Source organism: Amblyraja radiata, chromosome 7, assembly GCF_010909765.2.
Source record: "Amblyraja radiata isolate CabotCenter1 chromosome 7, sAmbRad1.1.pri, whole genome shotgun sequence".
NCBI lineage: Eukaryota > Metazoa > Chordata > Chondrichthyes > Rajiformes > Rajidae > Amblyraja > Amblyraja radiata.
Genome location: NC_045962.1, coordinates 83,420,034 through 83,435,653, shown reverse-complemented (window position 1 = coordinate 83,435,653; position 15,620 = coordinate 83,420,034). Strand labels below are relative to the sequence as shown.

Here is a 15,620-nt window from a genome sequence, read left to right as displayed (position 1 = left end):
TCCGTACAGACAGCACCCAGGACAGTCAGAATCGAACCCGGGTCTCTGGCGCTGCATTGGCTGTAAGGCAGCAACTCTACCGCTGCGCCACCGTGACCGCCCAAAGCCAATTAACCTACAAACCTGTACATCTTTGGAGTGTGGGAGGAAACCCAGAGCACCCGGTGAAAACCCACGCAGGTCACGGGGAGAACGCTCAATCTCCGTACAGACAGCACCCGTAGTCAGGATCAAAGTTGGATCTCTGTCGCTGTAAGGCAGCAACTCTACTGCTGCGTCACGTTGCCACCCTACCGGTTGCCCTACTAGTTTCATTGCCGTCCTGCTCAATTTCATTGTTTGTATCCACTCACAACCCAACAATGGACCTTTGTGGGCTCCGCATTTCCTTAATCATCGTTGCCGGCTTCGATATGTTCTTTTCATGTCTTTCATTCATTAAACTCAACTGGAAGACCAGCCATGATTGAATGGCGAAATAGACATGATGGGCTGAATGGCCTGATTCTGCTCCTAGACCTTTGCCCCTTGTGTGTGGATAAGGGGCACTTGTTTTGTGCCAACTGTTACTGCGTGTCTGTAAACCTTCTCTCTCCTCTTCCCCCAGTATTCCAAGGAGGTGGATGACAGATTTGGCGCCTACGTTGCCTGTTCCTGCTTGGTTTTCCTCTTCATCTGCTCCATTCAGATCATCATTATGCCCCAGTAAGTCTTCCTGCTTGTTTGCCTTAAGAGGAGAGGGACTGTGGTTTGCCTACACTAGCCCCCTGCCTCATCGATGGAAGGAACCTACAACCTGTAAAATGGAGCGGCTGGGCTTGTACACTCTGGAATTTAGAAGGATGAGAGGAAATCTTATTGAAATGTATAAGATTATTAAGGGATTAGACATGCAAGAGGCAGGAAACGTGTTCCCGATGTTGGGAGAGTCCAGAACCAGGGGCCACAGTTTAAGAAATAGGGATAGGCCATTTAGAACGGAGATGAGGAAAAACGTTTTCACCCAGAGAGTTGTGAATCTGTGGAATTCTCTGCCTCAGAAGGCAGTGGAGGCCAATTCTCTGGATGAAAATGAAAATGTTTTCCCTCATCTCAGGCTAGTTGTGATTGTCTATGTGGTGTGTGAGTGCTGCTTGTCGGAGTATGGGAGGCTCATTCTCTTCTGTCCCTCTCCTCTGTACAGCTCGGTGTTGATGTTGACCTTCTACTTGACCTGCTTGGTCATTCTGGCCGGAGTCCTCTTCGTGTCCACCATCTACTGCTGCTTCAAGGTGAGCAACTTAAAAGCATCGTGAGTTTAGGCGGCCACGGTGGCGCAGCGGTAGTGTTGCTGCCTCACAGCGCCAGAGACCCGGGTTCGATTCCGACTACGGGTGCCGACTGTTACGGAGCGTGTGCGTTCGCCACGTGACCTGCGTGCGTTTTCTCCGAGATCTTCGGTTTCTTCCCACACTCCAAAGACGTACAGGTTTGTAGATTATAAATGTGAATTATCCCGAGTGTGTGTAGCATTAATGTGCGGGGATCGCTGGTCGGTGCGGACTCGGTGGGCCGAAGGGCCTGATTCCGCGATGCATTTCGAAACTAAACTAAATTAATTTCACAGCCTGGAGTCACATGGCGTGGAAGCAGGCCCTTCGGCCCACTGACTCTGCACTGTCATACCCTCACCCTAAAGATAGGCGCAAAATGCTTGAGTAACTCAGCAGGACAGGCAGCATCTCTGGAGAGAAGGAATAGGTGACGTTTAGGGTTGAGACCCTTCTACAGACTGAGAGTCAGGGGAGAGGGAGACTAGAGATATGGAAGGGTAAAGTGTGAAAACGACAGATCAAAGCAGACGATGATGAAGGAAATGTAGAATGGTTCATTGTTGGCTGAGGGCAGGGGCGGAAACCCCGGGGGGGGGGCAGAGGGGACACGTCCCCCCCATGTTTTGAGAGGTGGGGGACATCCCCCACAAGTTTTTGTGATCCCGATTTTAAAATCACCGCTGGATTGAGCCTCCGAAGCCTCGCGCGTGTGTGTGAGTGCGCGCATACGCGCGCGGCCGCCAAAAAATTGTGTCCCCCGTCCCCTCCATGTTTTGATAGTGAGTTCCGTTCTTGGCTGAGGGGAAGGTGACAACGAGGCGTACAAACAGTAAAATTAATCAGTGAAACTAGTTGGTGAACTAGGGTGGGGCGGGATGGAGAGAGAGGGAAAGCAAGGGTTGCTTGAAGTTAGAGAAGTCAATATTCATACCGCTGGGTTGTAAGCTGCCCAAGTGTACTCACCCTCAATGTGGAAGGAATACCCGTCTTTGTTTCAGGCCGGGACCCTTCTTCAGTCCGAAGGAGGATAGTAACCCGAAACGTCACCTATCCAGTCCTTCCGCAGATGCTGCCTGACCCGCTGAGTAATTCTAGCACTTTGTGTTTTACACAGGATGCCAGCATCTGAACTTCCTTGTGTAGACAATAGACAATAGGTGCAGGAGGAGGCCATTCGGCCCTTTGAGCCAGTTCCGCCATTGTATGTGATCATGGCTGATCATCCCCTATCAGTACCACGTTCCTGCCTTCTCCCCATATCCCCTGACTCCGCTATCTTTAAGAGCCCTATCTAGCTCTCTCTTGAAAGTATCCAGAGAACCGGCCTCCACCGCCCTTTGAGGCGGAGAATTCCACAGACTCACGACTCTCTGTGTGAAAAAGTGTTTCCTCATCTCCATTCTAAATGGATTACCCCTTTTCTTAAACTGTGGCCCCTGGTTCTGGACTCCCCCACCAGCTACCTGAACCCTACACTAATCCCATTTTGTTATTCTTCCCAAACTTCCATCAGAGTTTGGAGTTGGGGTCCAAAACATCACCTATGAAGCGTCCCGTCCCGAAACATCGCCTTTCCATGTTCTCCAGAGATGCTGCCTGACCCGCTGAGTTTAGTTTAGATTAGAGATGCAGAACGGAAACAGACCCTTCGGCCCACAAAGTCCGCACCGACCAGAAATTCCCCGCGTATTAACACTACCCTACACACACTGGGGACAATTTGACTTTTTTTACACCAAGCCAATTAACCTACAAACCTGTACGTCTTTGGAGTGTGGGAGGAAACCGAAGATCTCGGAGAAAACCCAGTGAGAAGATGTTACCACCAGTGGAAGAGTCTAGGATCAGAAGTCATAGCCTCAGAATTATAAGACGTTCCTTTGGGAAGAAGATGAGGAGACAACCCACGCGGTCACGAGGATAACGGACAAACTCCACACAGACAGCACCCGTAGTCAGGGTTGAACCCGGGACTCTGGTGCTGTGAGGCCAGAGATTGCAAGTTCCTGTTTAACGCCTCATTATAGAGACAATAAATCCCAGTGCCTGCACTGGGCGGGAGAATGACTATAAATAAGTCAGGAAGTTGGAATCCAACCTGGTCCCAGGGTGGATGTACAGGATAGAAGATTCCACAGCTGTTGTTTGAAGGAGGTCAAATTGACCCGGAGACAATATCTATCTCTTATTCAACATCAGTTACAGTAGATTTTAAGTAGTTAACAAGATGTTTTCGTTAAACCCAGCAATATGTGAAGAAGGGGCTTGACCCGAAACGTCACCCATTCCTTCTCTCCAGAGATGCTGTCTGTCCCGTTGAGTTACTCCAGCTTTTTATGTCTATCTTCAATATAAATATTGATTTCTCTAACTTCAAGTAACCCTTGCTTTCCCTCTCTCTCCATCCCTCCCCCATCGTAGTTCTCCGACCAGTCTGACTGTCCTCCTGATTACATTTTATCTTTGTATGCCTCGTTGTCACCTTGCCCTGGCCAACAATGATCCAATCTACATTTTCCTTAAGCTTCGTCCCCTGTGATCTCTCGTTTTCACACCTCACCCTTCCATATCTCTGTGTCTCCCTCTCCCCCTGACTCTCAGTCTGAAGAAGGGTCTCGACCCAAAACGTCACCCATTCCTTCTCTCCAGAGACGCTGCCTGTCCCAATGAGTTACTCCAGCACTTTGTGTCGATCTTTGGTGTAAACCAGCATCTGCAGTTCCTTCCTACATGTTTTGTGCCCATCAACAAAATAGCGATGTTCTTGGCGCTAATCAGGGAGCTGGTGTCATGAATTAACTGACAGGATTAAAAACATGTTGACTCTGGTCATGTTTAGTTTCTTATTGGCTGCCACTCTTCACATGGTAAAATGTTCTATTCTGAATTAGTAATAAAGGTTACACAAACAGTGACTGCAGTATGAGTCATCGGTACCTGAGTCTAAATAAAGAAACAGCATATAATAGCGGTGTTTGCCAGGAGTGGGAGGATAGTTCAGGTTACATCGGACACGTGTTTTCCAGGTGTTTTTTTTTTACACGTCTCTCCCAAAATTCCAATTCTCCACTCATTTATAACAAAAAATAGAACTTAGAATGGGGACTTTGAGAAGTTAACGAGCAAGCCGAGGGCGGCACGGTGGCGCAGTGCTGGAGTTGCTGCCTCACAGCGCCAGAGACCCCAGTTCCATCCGGACTACGGGCGCTTGTCTGTACGGAGTTTGCACGTTCTCCCCGTGACCTGCGTGGGTTTTCTCCGAGATCTTCGGTTTCCTCCTACACTCCAAAGACGTACAGGTTTTCTAGGTTAATTGGCTTGGTGCGAATGTTAAATTGTCCCCAGTGTGCGTAGGGTGGTGTTAATGTTCGCTGATCGCTGGTCGGTGCGGACTCGGTGTGCCGAAGGGCCTGTTTCCACGCTGTATCTCTAAACTAAATAAACTATACTCTACCGCTACGCCACCTTGCCGCCCTGGATGATAGTATTTAATGCACGCTGTCATCTGTCTCTGTTGACTGAGCTCCCAACCTCCCTCTTTCCCCAGGTCTTCCCCGTCCCACTCCAGCTCCTGTCGAAGAAGATTGTCCAGTCCAAGATGAACAGCACCATTGTCGGGGTCTTCATCATCTCACTGGTCTTCCTCTCTTCCTTTGTCAACATGGTAGGTACTGCCGAATGTTTGCACAAGGCGAATAGTGAAAGTGGATGCGGAGAGGATGTTTCCACTCGTGGGAGAGTCCAGGACCAGAGGCCAGAGCCTCAGACTTAAAGGATTTTCCATTAGGAAGGAGATGAGGAGGAATTTCTTTAGTCAGAGGGTGGCGAATCTGTAGAATTCATTGCCACAGAAGGATGTGGAGGCCAAGTCAATGGATATTTTTAAGGCAAGGATAGATAGATTCTTGATTAGTGCGGGTGTCAGGGGTTATGGGGAGAAGGCGGGAGAATGGAATGGAATACTGTATTATCACATGTGACAAGGCACAATGAGATTCATTGTGATCATGGCTGATCGTCCCCAATCAATAACCCGTGCCTGCCTTCTCCCCATATCCCTTGATTCCACTAGCCCCTAGAGCTCTATCTAACTCTCTCTTAAATCCATCCAGTGATTTGGCCTCCACTGCCCTCTGTGGCAGGGAATTCCACAAATCCTGGAGGCCAATTCACTGGATGTATTCAAGAGAGAGTTAGATTTAGCCCTTAAAGATAGCGGAGTCAGGGGATATGGGGAGAAGGCAGGCACAGGGTACTGATTCTGGATGATCAGCCACGATCACATTGAATGGCGATGCTGGTTCGAAGGGCCTAACGGCCTACACCTGCAACTATTTTCTATGTTTTCTATACGGGGCCCAAAACTGCTCACAATACTGCGAACGTGGTGGGTATTGTTGGGTGGCTAGACATCTGATCTTGTGGAAACTTGTTGCAATGTTCTGACTCCATGAACCAGACTCTTATGATGATGATAATTTAGTGCCACATGGGCCCAGATAAAATCAAGCATAAGGTGCCCAAAATTGCTCACAATACTCCAAATGCAGTCCGACTGAAGCCTTATAAAGTCACAGCATTACATCCCCGGTTTTGTATTCTAGTCCACTCGAACCTCACCAATCCAACACTAACTTTAGGGCAGCAGGGTGGCGTAGCGATAGAGCCTCTGCCTAACAGCGCCAGAGACCCGGGTACGATCCCAACCACGGGTGCTCGTCTCTAAGGAGTTTGTACGTTCTCCGAGATCTTTGGCTTCCTCCCGCACTCGATAGAAGGAAGCACAGGTTTGTAGGTGAGCGGGTGAGGCAGCATCTATGGATAGAAGGAATGGGTGACATGAACCGAAGCGTCACCCCTTCCTTCTCTCCATAGACGCTGCCTCACCCGCTGAGTTACTCCAGCATTTTGTGTCCACCTTCGATTCTAACCAGCATCTGCAGTTCTCTGTTACATAGGTTTGTCGGTTCATTGGCTTGGTGTAAAATGCAAAATGTGTCGCATAGCGGTAATTCTCGGGGATAGCTGGTCGGAGCGGACTCGGTGGGCCGAAGGGCCTGTTTCTGCGCTGTATCTCTAAGGTTTCAGTTTAGTTTATTGTCAGCTGTGCAGAGGTACAGTGAAAAGCTTTTGTTGCGCGCTATCCAGTCAGCAGAAAGACAAGACAAGACATAGAAACATAGAAAATAGGTGCAGGAGTAGGCCATTCGGCCCTTCGAGCCTGCACCGCCATTCAATATGATCATGGCTGATCATCCAACTCAGTATCCTATACCTGCCTTCTCTCCATACCCCCTGATCCCTTTAGCCACAAGGGCCACATCTAACTCCCTCTTAAATATAGACAATGAACTGGCCTCAACTATCTTCTGTGGCAGAGAATTCCACAGATTCACCACTCTCTGTGTAAAAAATGATTTTCTCATCTCGGTCCTAAAAGACTTCCCTCTTATCCTTAAACTGTGACCCCTAGTTCTTGACTTCCCCAACATCGGGAATAATCTTCCTGCATCTAGCCTGTCCAACCCCTTAAGAATTTTGTAAGTTTCTATAAGATCCCCCCTCAATCTTCTAAATTCTAGCGAGTACAAGCCGAGTCTATCCAGTCTTTCTTCATATGAAAGTCCTGACATCCCAGGAATCAGTCTGGTGAACCTTCTCTGTACTCCCTCTATGATTACAATCGAGCCATTTACAGTGTAGAGATACATGATAAGGGGATAAAAATAAAACGTAACTAAACTTGAGTGGAGGAATATTTATCTGAACGCTTTGCTCTGGTTATTTTTCCTCCAGTTTGTCTGCAACACCCAGGACCTGCAGATCTGTTTGGCCAAAGAGTTCAACACCACCCCCACAAACGTCAACCCTTGTGACATCCTCACTTACTTCACAAACGATAGTCTGGACTTGGAAACGCCGTTTTGCGGAGAACATCCCAGCTGTAACTTCCCGGAGGTAAGTTACTTTGGCACGAGGCAGAGGTCCACCTGCACCTCCTCCAACCTCATCTAGGTGGGCCGAAGGGCCTGTTTGCACGCCGTATCTCTGCAGTCCAAAGTCACTGGTCTCCTAACGCCAGGCAGCACAACATGCGGCAAAAACCAGAGGGCATTGGGTTAAGGTTAGGGAAAAGTCAATCAGTTTATAATGGACTATTAATAGATTATAATAATAATTATTAGTTTATAATACGCTAATAGCCTGGGTCGACGGAGTCCGTGGCTGGGGCCCGGGGTCGGCGCCAGGGAGGTGTCCGGAGAGGACCCGGCAGCGTTAGTGGAGAGGTTGGTGCGGCGGGCGATGATGGCGCCGACCGACGGACGAGGACAGGCGCGTGGAAGTGAGGACGCCGCTTCCGGGGGACGGAACAATGGAGGATCTGGCGTGGGGGGGACCGCCGTGTGGGAAGGGGGGGGGGAACAAAGGAGGACCTGGCGCGGATACTTTTTAACTATGTCAGCGCCCTTTATGTGGCCACTATTTGTATACCTTGGGTATGCAAGCAAAGAATTTCACTGTGAAAAGCATTCATTCATTCATTCATTCATTCATTCATTCATTCATATTAGTTTATAATACACTAATAATAATAATCTAAACTAAGTTCAGTTAGTTACAAAAAGCTGCAGTAACAGCGGGTCAGGCAGCATCTCTGGAGAAAAGGAATAGGTGACGTTTTTCGGGTCGAGGCCCTTCTTCAGACTGAATTCAATTTTAGTTAAGAGATACAACATGGAAACAGGCCCTTCAGCCCACCGAGTCCACATCGACCAGTGATCCCCGTACACTAGCACTATCCCACAAACCCACTAGGGATAATTTACAATTTTACCGAAGCCAATTAACCTACAAGCCTGTGCGTCTTTGGAGGGTGGGAGGAAATTGGAGCACCCAGAGAGAAGCCACACGGTTTTCGTGTACAAATGTAGTGTAGAAAGTACAAACTCCGTACAGGCAGCACCCATAGTCAGGATTCAACCCGGGTCACTGGCACTGTGAGGCAGCAACTCTACCGCTGCACCACTGTTCTGCCCCTTTGGCCACCCTGCTGTGAAAAGGATGAGATTTACCCGGAAAGGATGCGGAGAAGATTTTCCGCATGACGATGCTGACGATGTTGGGACTTGAGGGCCTGAGCTATAGGGAGAGATTGGGCAGGGCTAGGTCTTGATTAGGGATTTAAAGGGATCATAGGGACATATGAATGAAAAGCCCACAGCGCCTGTTTCCATGTTTCCGTCTACGAAACTACAAGGAAGTTGTTTCTAAATGCGGTGGCGCAGCAGTAGAGTTGCTGCCTCACAGCGCCAGAGACCCGGATTCCATCCTGACTATGGGTGCTATCTGTACGTTCTCCTCGTGACCTGCGTGGGTTTTCTCCTGAATCTCCGGTGTTCTCCCACACTACAAAGACGTACAGGTTTGTAGGTTACTTGGCTTGGTATAAATGTAAACCTTGTCCCTAGTGTGTGTAGGGTTGTGTTAGTGTGCGGGGATCGCTGGTCGGCGCGGACTCGGTGGGCCGAAGGGCCTGTCTGTATCTGTAAACTAACTAAACTAAACTGAATGAATGTATGAATGAGTACTTTATGGTCACATGAAGAGTTATTCTTTGTTCAAAAAGGAACTGCAGATGCTGGAATATCGAAGGTACACAAAATTGCTGGAGAAACTCAGCGGGTGCAGCAGCATCTATGGAGCGAAGGAAATAGGCGACGTTTCGGGCCGAAACCCTTCTTCAGACTGATGGGGGGTGGGGGGGGGGAGAAGGAAGGAAAAGGGGAGGAGGAGGAGGAGCCCGAGGGCGGGCGGATGGGAGGGTGGGAGGAGACAGCTAGAGGGTTTGCTAGCCCTTGCTGTCTCCTCCCCTTCCTTAACCCTCTAGCTGTCTCCTTCCACCCTCCCATCCGCCCGCCCTCGGGCTCCTCCTCCTCCTCCCCTTTTTCTTCCTTCTCCCCCCCCCACCCCCCATGAGTCTGAAGAAGGGTTTCGGCCCGAAACGTCGCCTATTTCCTTCGCTCCATAGATGCTGCTGCACCCGCTGAGTTTCTCCAGCAATTTTGTGTAAGTGTTATTCTTTGCTTTGCATACCCAAGGTATGCAGAGAGACGCCAAAGACAGGTCTCGAACCGAAACGTCACCCATTCCTTCTATCCAGAGATGCTCCTCTCCCTTCTCCCGTCAGGCCAAAGGTACAGAAGTGTGAAAACGCACACACCTCCAGATCCAGGGACAGTTTCTTCCCAGCTGTTATCAAGCAACTGAACTATCCCACTACAACCTGAGGGCGGTCCTGAACTACTATCTAACTCACTAATGACTTTTGGACTATCTTTGTTTAAGAAAGAACTACAGATGCTCGAAAAATCGAAGGTAGACAAAAATGCTGGAGAAACTCAGCGGGCGAGGCAGCATCTATGGAGCGAAGGAATAGGCGACGTTTCGGGTCGAGACCTTTCTACTATCTACCTCACTGGTGATCCTTGGACTATCTTTGTTTAAGAAAGAACTACAGGTGCTGGAAAATGAAGAAGTGTCTCAACCTGAAACTTCACCTATTTCCTTCGCTCCATAGATGCTGCCTCACCCGCTGAGTTTCTCCAGCATTTTTGTCTACATCTTTGATCGGGGTTTGCTGGATTTAACGTGCACTAATCGTTATTCCCTCATCATGGATCCATACACTGTGAATGGATCGATTGGAATCACGTATTGGGCTTTCTGCTGACTGGATAGCACGCTACAAAAGCTGTTCATTGTACCTCGGTACACGTGACAATAAACTAGACTGAACTGCTGCCTGTCCCACTGAGCTGCTCCAGCATTTTGTGTAGATCTAAAGTCTAGTGGACACGCTAGAGGCAGGAAATATGTTCCCGATGTTGGGGGAGTCCAGAACCAGGGGCCACAGTTTAAGAATAAGGAGTAAGCCATTTAGAACGGAGACGAAGAAACACTTTTTCTCACAGAGAGAGTGGTGAGTCTGTGGAATTCTCTGCCTCAGAGGCAGGTTCTCTGGATGCTTTCAAGAGAGAGCTAGATAGGGCTCTTAAAAATAGCGGAGTCAGGAGATATGGGGAGAAGGCAGGAACGGGGTACTGATTGGGGATGATCAGCTATGATCACATTGAACGGTGCTGGCTCGAAGGTTCAAATGGCCTACTAATGGCCTACCTATCGTCTATTGTCTATAACTCATTTAACCCGTTTGTTTGTCTCTCCTCGTCCAGTACTTCACCTACTGCGTGCTGTTGAGCTTGCTGGCTTGTGCAGTGTTTCTGCAGATCAGCAGTATTGGAAAGCTGTTCCTCATGTTGACCATCGAGCTGATCTACGTCATGATGCTGGAGGTGCCGGGAGTAACCCTCTTTGACAATGCTGACCTCCTGATGATCGCCAACAGTCTGTGAGTAGCATCCGCCTCCCACTTTCACCCCCACAACACTTTAGTTTAGTTTACTTCAGAGATACAACGCGTAAACAGTCCCTTCGGCCCACCGAGTCCTCGCCGACCAGCGATCCCCACACATTAACACTATCCTACACACACACACACACAACAAGGGGATAATTAGACATTCATACCAAAGCAATTAATCTACAAACCTGCACATCTTTGGAGTGTGGGAGGAAACCGAAGATCTCGGAGAAAACCCACGCGGTCACGGGGAGAATAGACAATGGACAATAGGTGCAGGAGTAGGCCATTCGGCCCTTGGAGCCAGCACCGCCATTCAATGTGATCATGGCTGATCATCCCCAATCAGTACCCCGTTCCTGCCTTCTCCCCATATCCCCTGACTCCACTATCTTTAAGAGCCCCATCTAGCTCTCTCTTGAAAGTATCCAGAGAACGGGCCTCCACCGCCCTCTGAGGCGGAGAATTCTCTGTGTGAAAAAGTGTTTCCTCATCTCCGTACTAAATGGCTTACCCTTTATTCTTAAACTGTGGCCCCTGGTTCTGGACTCCCCCAACATCGGGAACATGTTTCCTGCCTCTAGCGTGTCGAAACCCTTAAAAATCTTAAATGTTTCAATAAGATCCCCTCTCATCCTTCTAAATTCCAGAGTGTACAAAATGTACAAACTCCGTACAGACAGTCAGGATCGAACCCGGGTCTCTGGCGCTGTAAGGCAGTAGCTCTACCGCTGGGCCACCGTGCCCCCTTCATTCTACTGAAAATCTGTGGGCAAAGCTTCAGAGGGATTGTTGCATGGGTCAAGGAACCCCTAGACGCAGAGGTAGAGCGGAGACCTGATGGAAGTATATAACATTATGAGAGGCGTAGATAGGGTAGAAAGTCACAACCTTTTCCCCGGGGTGGAAATATCTAACACTAGAGGGCGTACCTGTAAGGCGAGTAGGGGTAAGGTTAATAGCGATGTGCGGGACACATTTTTTACACAGAGAGTGATTGGAGCCTGGAAGGCACTGCTCGGGGTGGTGGTGGAGGCAGAGAGGATAGTGATGTTCAGGAGAATTTTGGGTAGGCATATGGAAGTTCAGGGAATAGACACAAAATGCTGGCGTAACTCAGCGGGTCAGGCAACATCTCCTGAGAGAATGAATGGGCGACGTTTCGGGTCGGAACCCTTCTTCAGATTAATGGAGCAGTCTGAAAAAGGGGTTCCGACCTGAAACGCCACCTATACCTTCTCTCCAGAGATGCTGCCTGACCCAGCTGAGTTACTCCAGCATTTTGTGTCTATCTTCGGTGTAAACCAGCGTCTGCAGTTCTGTGTTCGGAGACCAGTTGCGCAGGCAGATAGGTAGGCGGCATCATGTTTGGCACAGATATTGTGGGCCGAAGGGCCTGCTCCTGTGCTATGCTGTTCTGTGTTTTATATATGTGAGTCGAACAAAATCTCTTCCGCGATCTTGATGCAATGAAACCATGAGACCATTTTGTCAGATCACTGGGAAACTCTCCCAATGATTCCCAATACATCTTTTGGGACTACATGTGTTTAACTCATAATCCTACAGGTTTACCCCCCCCCCCCCCTCCCCGCCCCTCCCTCCCCGCCCTCCGATTTTCCAGCACCCTTGGTTCCTGAGCCTTGCCGGATTATCCGTTTGTAGGTCGAGATCGGCTGCCTCACCCAGTCTAGGCGCCACATTTCCGGGGGGACTTCCAGGGGGGATTTCAAGTGCGTTCTCGTGATTTTGTCCGGATTAAAGTAGGTGCCAGGCCACCAATTGCCCGTAAACCCGTGGTGGACCTGTACAATATCTTGTAATTTTATTCTAACCAGATCGTTTCTTTCTTCTTCAGGGTGACCCCGAACGGAACATGGGCTTGGTGAGTTTTAGTCTGAATGTAGTCAAGTTCTGGCAAACCACAAAGTGACGTCAGTTATTTGGTCGATTGGAAGATAGAGAATGAAAACTGGCCCTTCGGCCCACCGAGTCCACGCTGACCATCGATCACCCGTTCGTTCTAGTTCAGGTTCAGTTTAGTTTATTGTCACATGTACCGAGGTACAGTGAAAAGCTTTAGTTGTGTGCTATCCAGTCAGCAGAAAGTCAATACATGATTACAATCAAGCCATTTACAAGTTTAGTGCAAGGTAAAGTAAGTAAATGGGATTAGAGTAGATTGTACTTGATGGTTAGCAGGGACATGATGGGCAGAAAGGCCTACTCTATCCTCTCTGGGGAGATGAACACAGTCCCTTCAGTTTGTTTACTAGGTATGGCATTTATTTAAGAAAAAGACACTAGATGCTGGAGTTAGACAAAATTGTTGGAGAAACTCAGCGATATGTGACGTTTCGGGTCGAGACCCTTCTTCAGATGTGGGGGGGGGAAGAAAGGAAGAGGCGGAGACAGTAGGCTGTGAGAGAGCTTGGAAGGAGAGGGGAAGGAGGGAAAAGCAAGGACTACCTGACATTGAAGAAGTCAATGTTCATACCGCTGGGGTGTAAACTACCCAAGTGAAATATGACGCCCTGCTCCTCCAATTTGCAGTGGGACTCACTCTGGCCATGGAGGAGGCCCAGGTCAGAAAGGTCAGATTCAGAATGGGAGGGGGAGTTGAAGTGCTGAGCCACTGGGAGATCAGGTTGGTTTATTGCGAACCGAGCGGTGGTGTTGGGCGAAGCGATCGCCAAGCCTACGCTTGGTCTCACGTATGTAGAGCAGTTGACACATGGAACAGCGGATGCAGTAGATGAGGTTGGAGGAGGTGCAGGTGAACCTCTGCCTCACCTGGAAAGACTGCTTGGGTCCTTGGTTGAAGTCGAGGGTGGAGGTAAAGCAACAAGTGTAGCATTTCTTGCAGTTGTAAGGGAAAGTACCAGGGGAGGGAGTGGTTTGGGTGGGAAGGGACGAATTGACCAGGGAGTTACGGAGGGAACAGTCTCTGTGGAAAGCAGAAATGGGAGGAGATGGGAAGAGATGGTGGAATCCCGTTGGAGGTGGTGAAAATGTCGCAGGATTATATGTTGTATGCGACGGCTGGTTAGGTGGAAGGTGAGGACAAGGGAGACTCTGTCCTTGTTACGAGTGGGGGGATGGGGAGTGAGAGCAGAGCTGCGGAATATAGAGGAGACCCTGATGAGAGCCTCGTCTATAGTAGAAGAGGGGAACCTGGAGTTTAGAAGGATGAGGGGGATCTTATAGAAACATATAAAATTATAAAAGGACTGGACAAGCTAGATGCAGGAAAAATGTTCCCAATGTTGGGCGAGTCCAGAACCAGGGGCCACAGTCTTAGAATAAATGGGAGGCCATTTAAGACTGAGGTGAGAAAAAACTTTTTCACCCAGAGAGTTGTGAATTTGTGGAATTCCCTGCCACAGAGGGCAGTGGAGGCCAAATCACTGGATGGATTTAAGAGAGAGTTAGATAGAGCTCTAGGGGCTAGTGGATTCAAGGGATATGGGGAGAAGGCAGGCACGGGTTATTGATTGGGGACAATCAGCATGATCACAATGAATGGCGGTGCTGGCTCGAATGGCCGCATGTCCTCCTCCTGCACCTATTTGCTATGTTAACCGCCGTTCCCTAAAGTATGATGACCTCTCCGACGCCCTGGTTTGGAACACCTCATCCTGGGTGCAGATGCGGCGTAGACAGAGGAATTGGGAGTAGGGGATAGAGTCCTTACAGGAAGCAAGGTGGGAAGAAGTGTAGTCCAGATAGCTATGGGAGTCAGTGGGTTTGTAGTAATCAGCAGGTCAGGGATAGAAGAAGGGTACCGACACAAAGCATCTCCTATCCATGTTCTCTGGTGATGCTGCCTGACCGGCTGAGTTACTCCTGCACTTTGTGGGGTTTTTTTTAGGTGAACCAATAAAATGCAGTTCCTTGTGCCTCCATTTATTTAACAGCTTCTTTCTCTTCAGCCCCAGTTCTCCGGAATTGACCAAAGTGCCTCTGAAGATCATGACCCCGGTTATAATTGCCGTGTTTGTCCTGGCTCTTTATCTTCATGCACAACAGGTGGAGTCTACAGCCAGGCTAGACTTCTTGTGGAAGCTACAGGTAAGATTCAAGCTCACATCCCAAGACAGACACAAAAAGCTTTAGTAACTCAGCGGGTCAGGCAACACCCCTGGACCCTTCATGAGTCTAATGTAGGATCTTGACCCCGAAACGTCACCTACTCCTTCTCTCCAGAGATGATTTACTACAGCATTTTGTGTCTTTGTCTTCAGTGTAAAACAGCACCTGCAGTTCTTCCTTAACATCCCCCATCCCAACGGCCTTATGGGCCTGTCCCACTTACGCGATATTTTCGGCGACTTGCCGGCACCCGTCATAGCAGGTCGCCGAAAATTTTCAACATGTTGAAAATCCAGCGGCGACTAGAACAAGGTACGACCCTTTGGGCGACTACTCACGACCATACAAGCTTCACCCCGCGACATGTCGCCAGGGTGTCGCCTGTATGGTCGTGAGTTGTCTCCTCAGTCACCCAGAGTCGGGTGCCGGCAGGCGCCGAAAAAGTCGCGTAAGTGGGACAGGCCCATCAGGCTCACCAAAGAATATAGTTGAAAGCGAAGGGCGGCATGCTGACGCAGCGGTAGAGTTGCTACCTCACAGCACCCAGGTTTGATACTGACTACTTGTGCTGTCTGTATGGAATTTGTACGTTCTCCCCGTGACTGCGTGGGTTTTCCCTGGGTGCTTCAGTTTCTTCCTGCACTCCAAAGACGTATAGGTTTGTAGGTTAATTGGTTTGGTATTAATGTAAAATTGTCCCTAGTGTGTGTAGGAAAGTGTTAATGTGCAGGCTCAGTGAGCGTGTTCCCGCGCTGTATCTCTAAACGAAACGAACCAAGGGTAGGCCATTCGGC

General features: G+C 49.2%; 1 protein-coding gene across 3 annotated transcripts in view; it reads left to right on the top strand.

Annotated features, from left to right (window-relative positions):
• adcy5 (adenylate cyclase 5) overlaps positions 1-15,620 on the top strand; it is a 266,316-nt gene that overhangs the window by 237,849 nt on the left and 12,847 nt on the right. For 2 of the 3 annotated variants that reach the window (XM_033024874.1, XM_033024872.1), the window contains 7 exons: positions 608-705; positions 1,184-1,271; positions 4,861-4,977; positions 7,110-7,271; positions 10,547-10,722; positions 12,593-12,619; positions 14,670-14,805. In XM_033024874.1, the coding sequence (XP_032880765.1) occupies positions 608-705; positions 1,184-1,271; positions 4,861-4,977; positions 7,110-7,271; positions 10,547-10,722; positions 12,593-12,619; positions 14,670-14,805 (804 nt within the window). The remainder of the gene's footprint in view (positions 1-607; positions 706-1,183; positions 1,272-4,860; positions 4,978-7,109; positions 7,272-10,546; positions 10,723-12,592; positions 12,620-14,669; positions 14,806-15,620) is intronic. The other variant, XM_033024873.1, reaches the window with a different exon arrangement.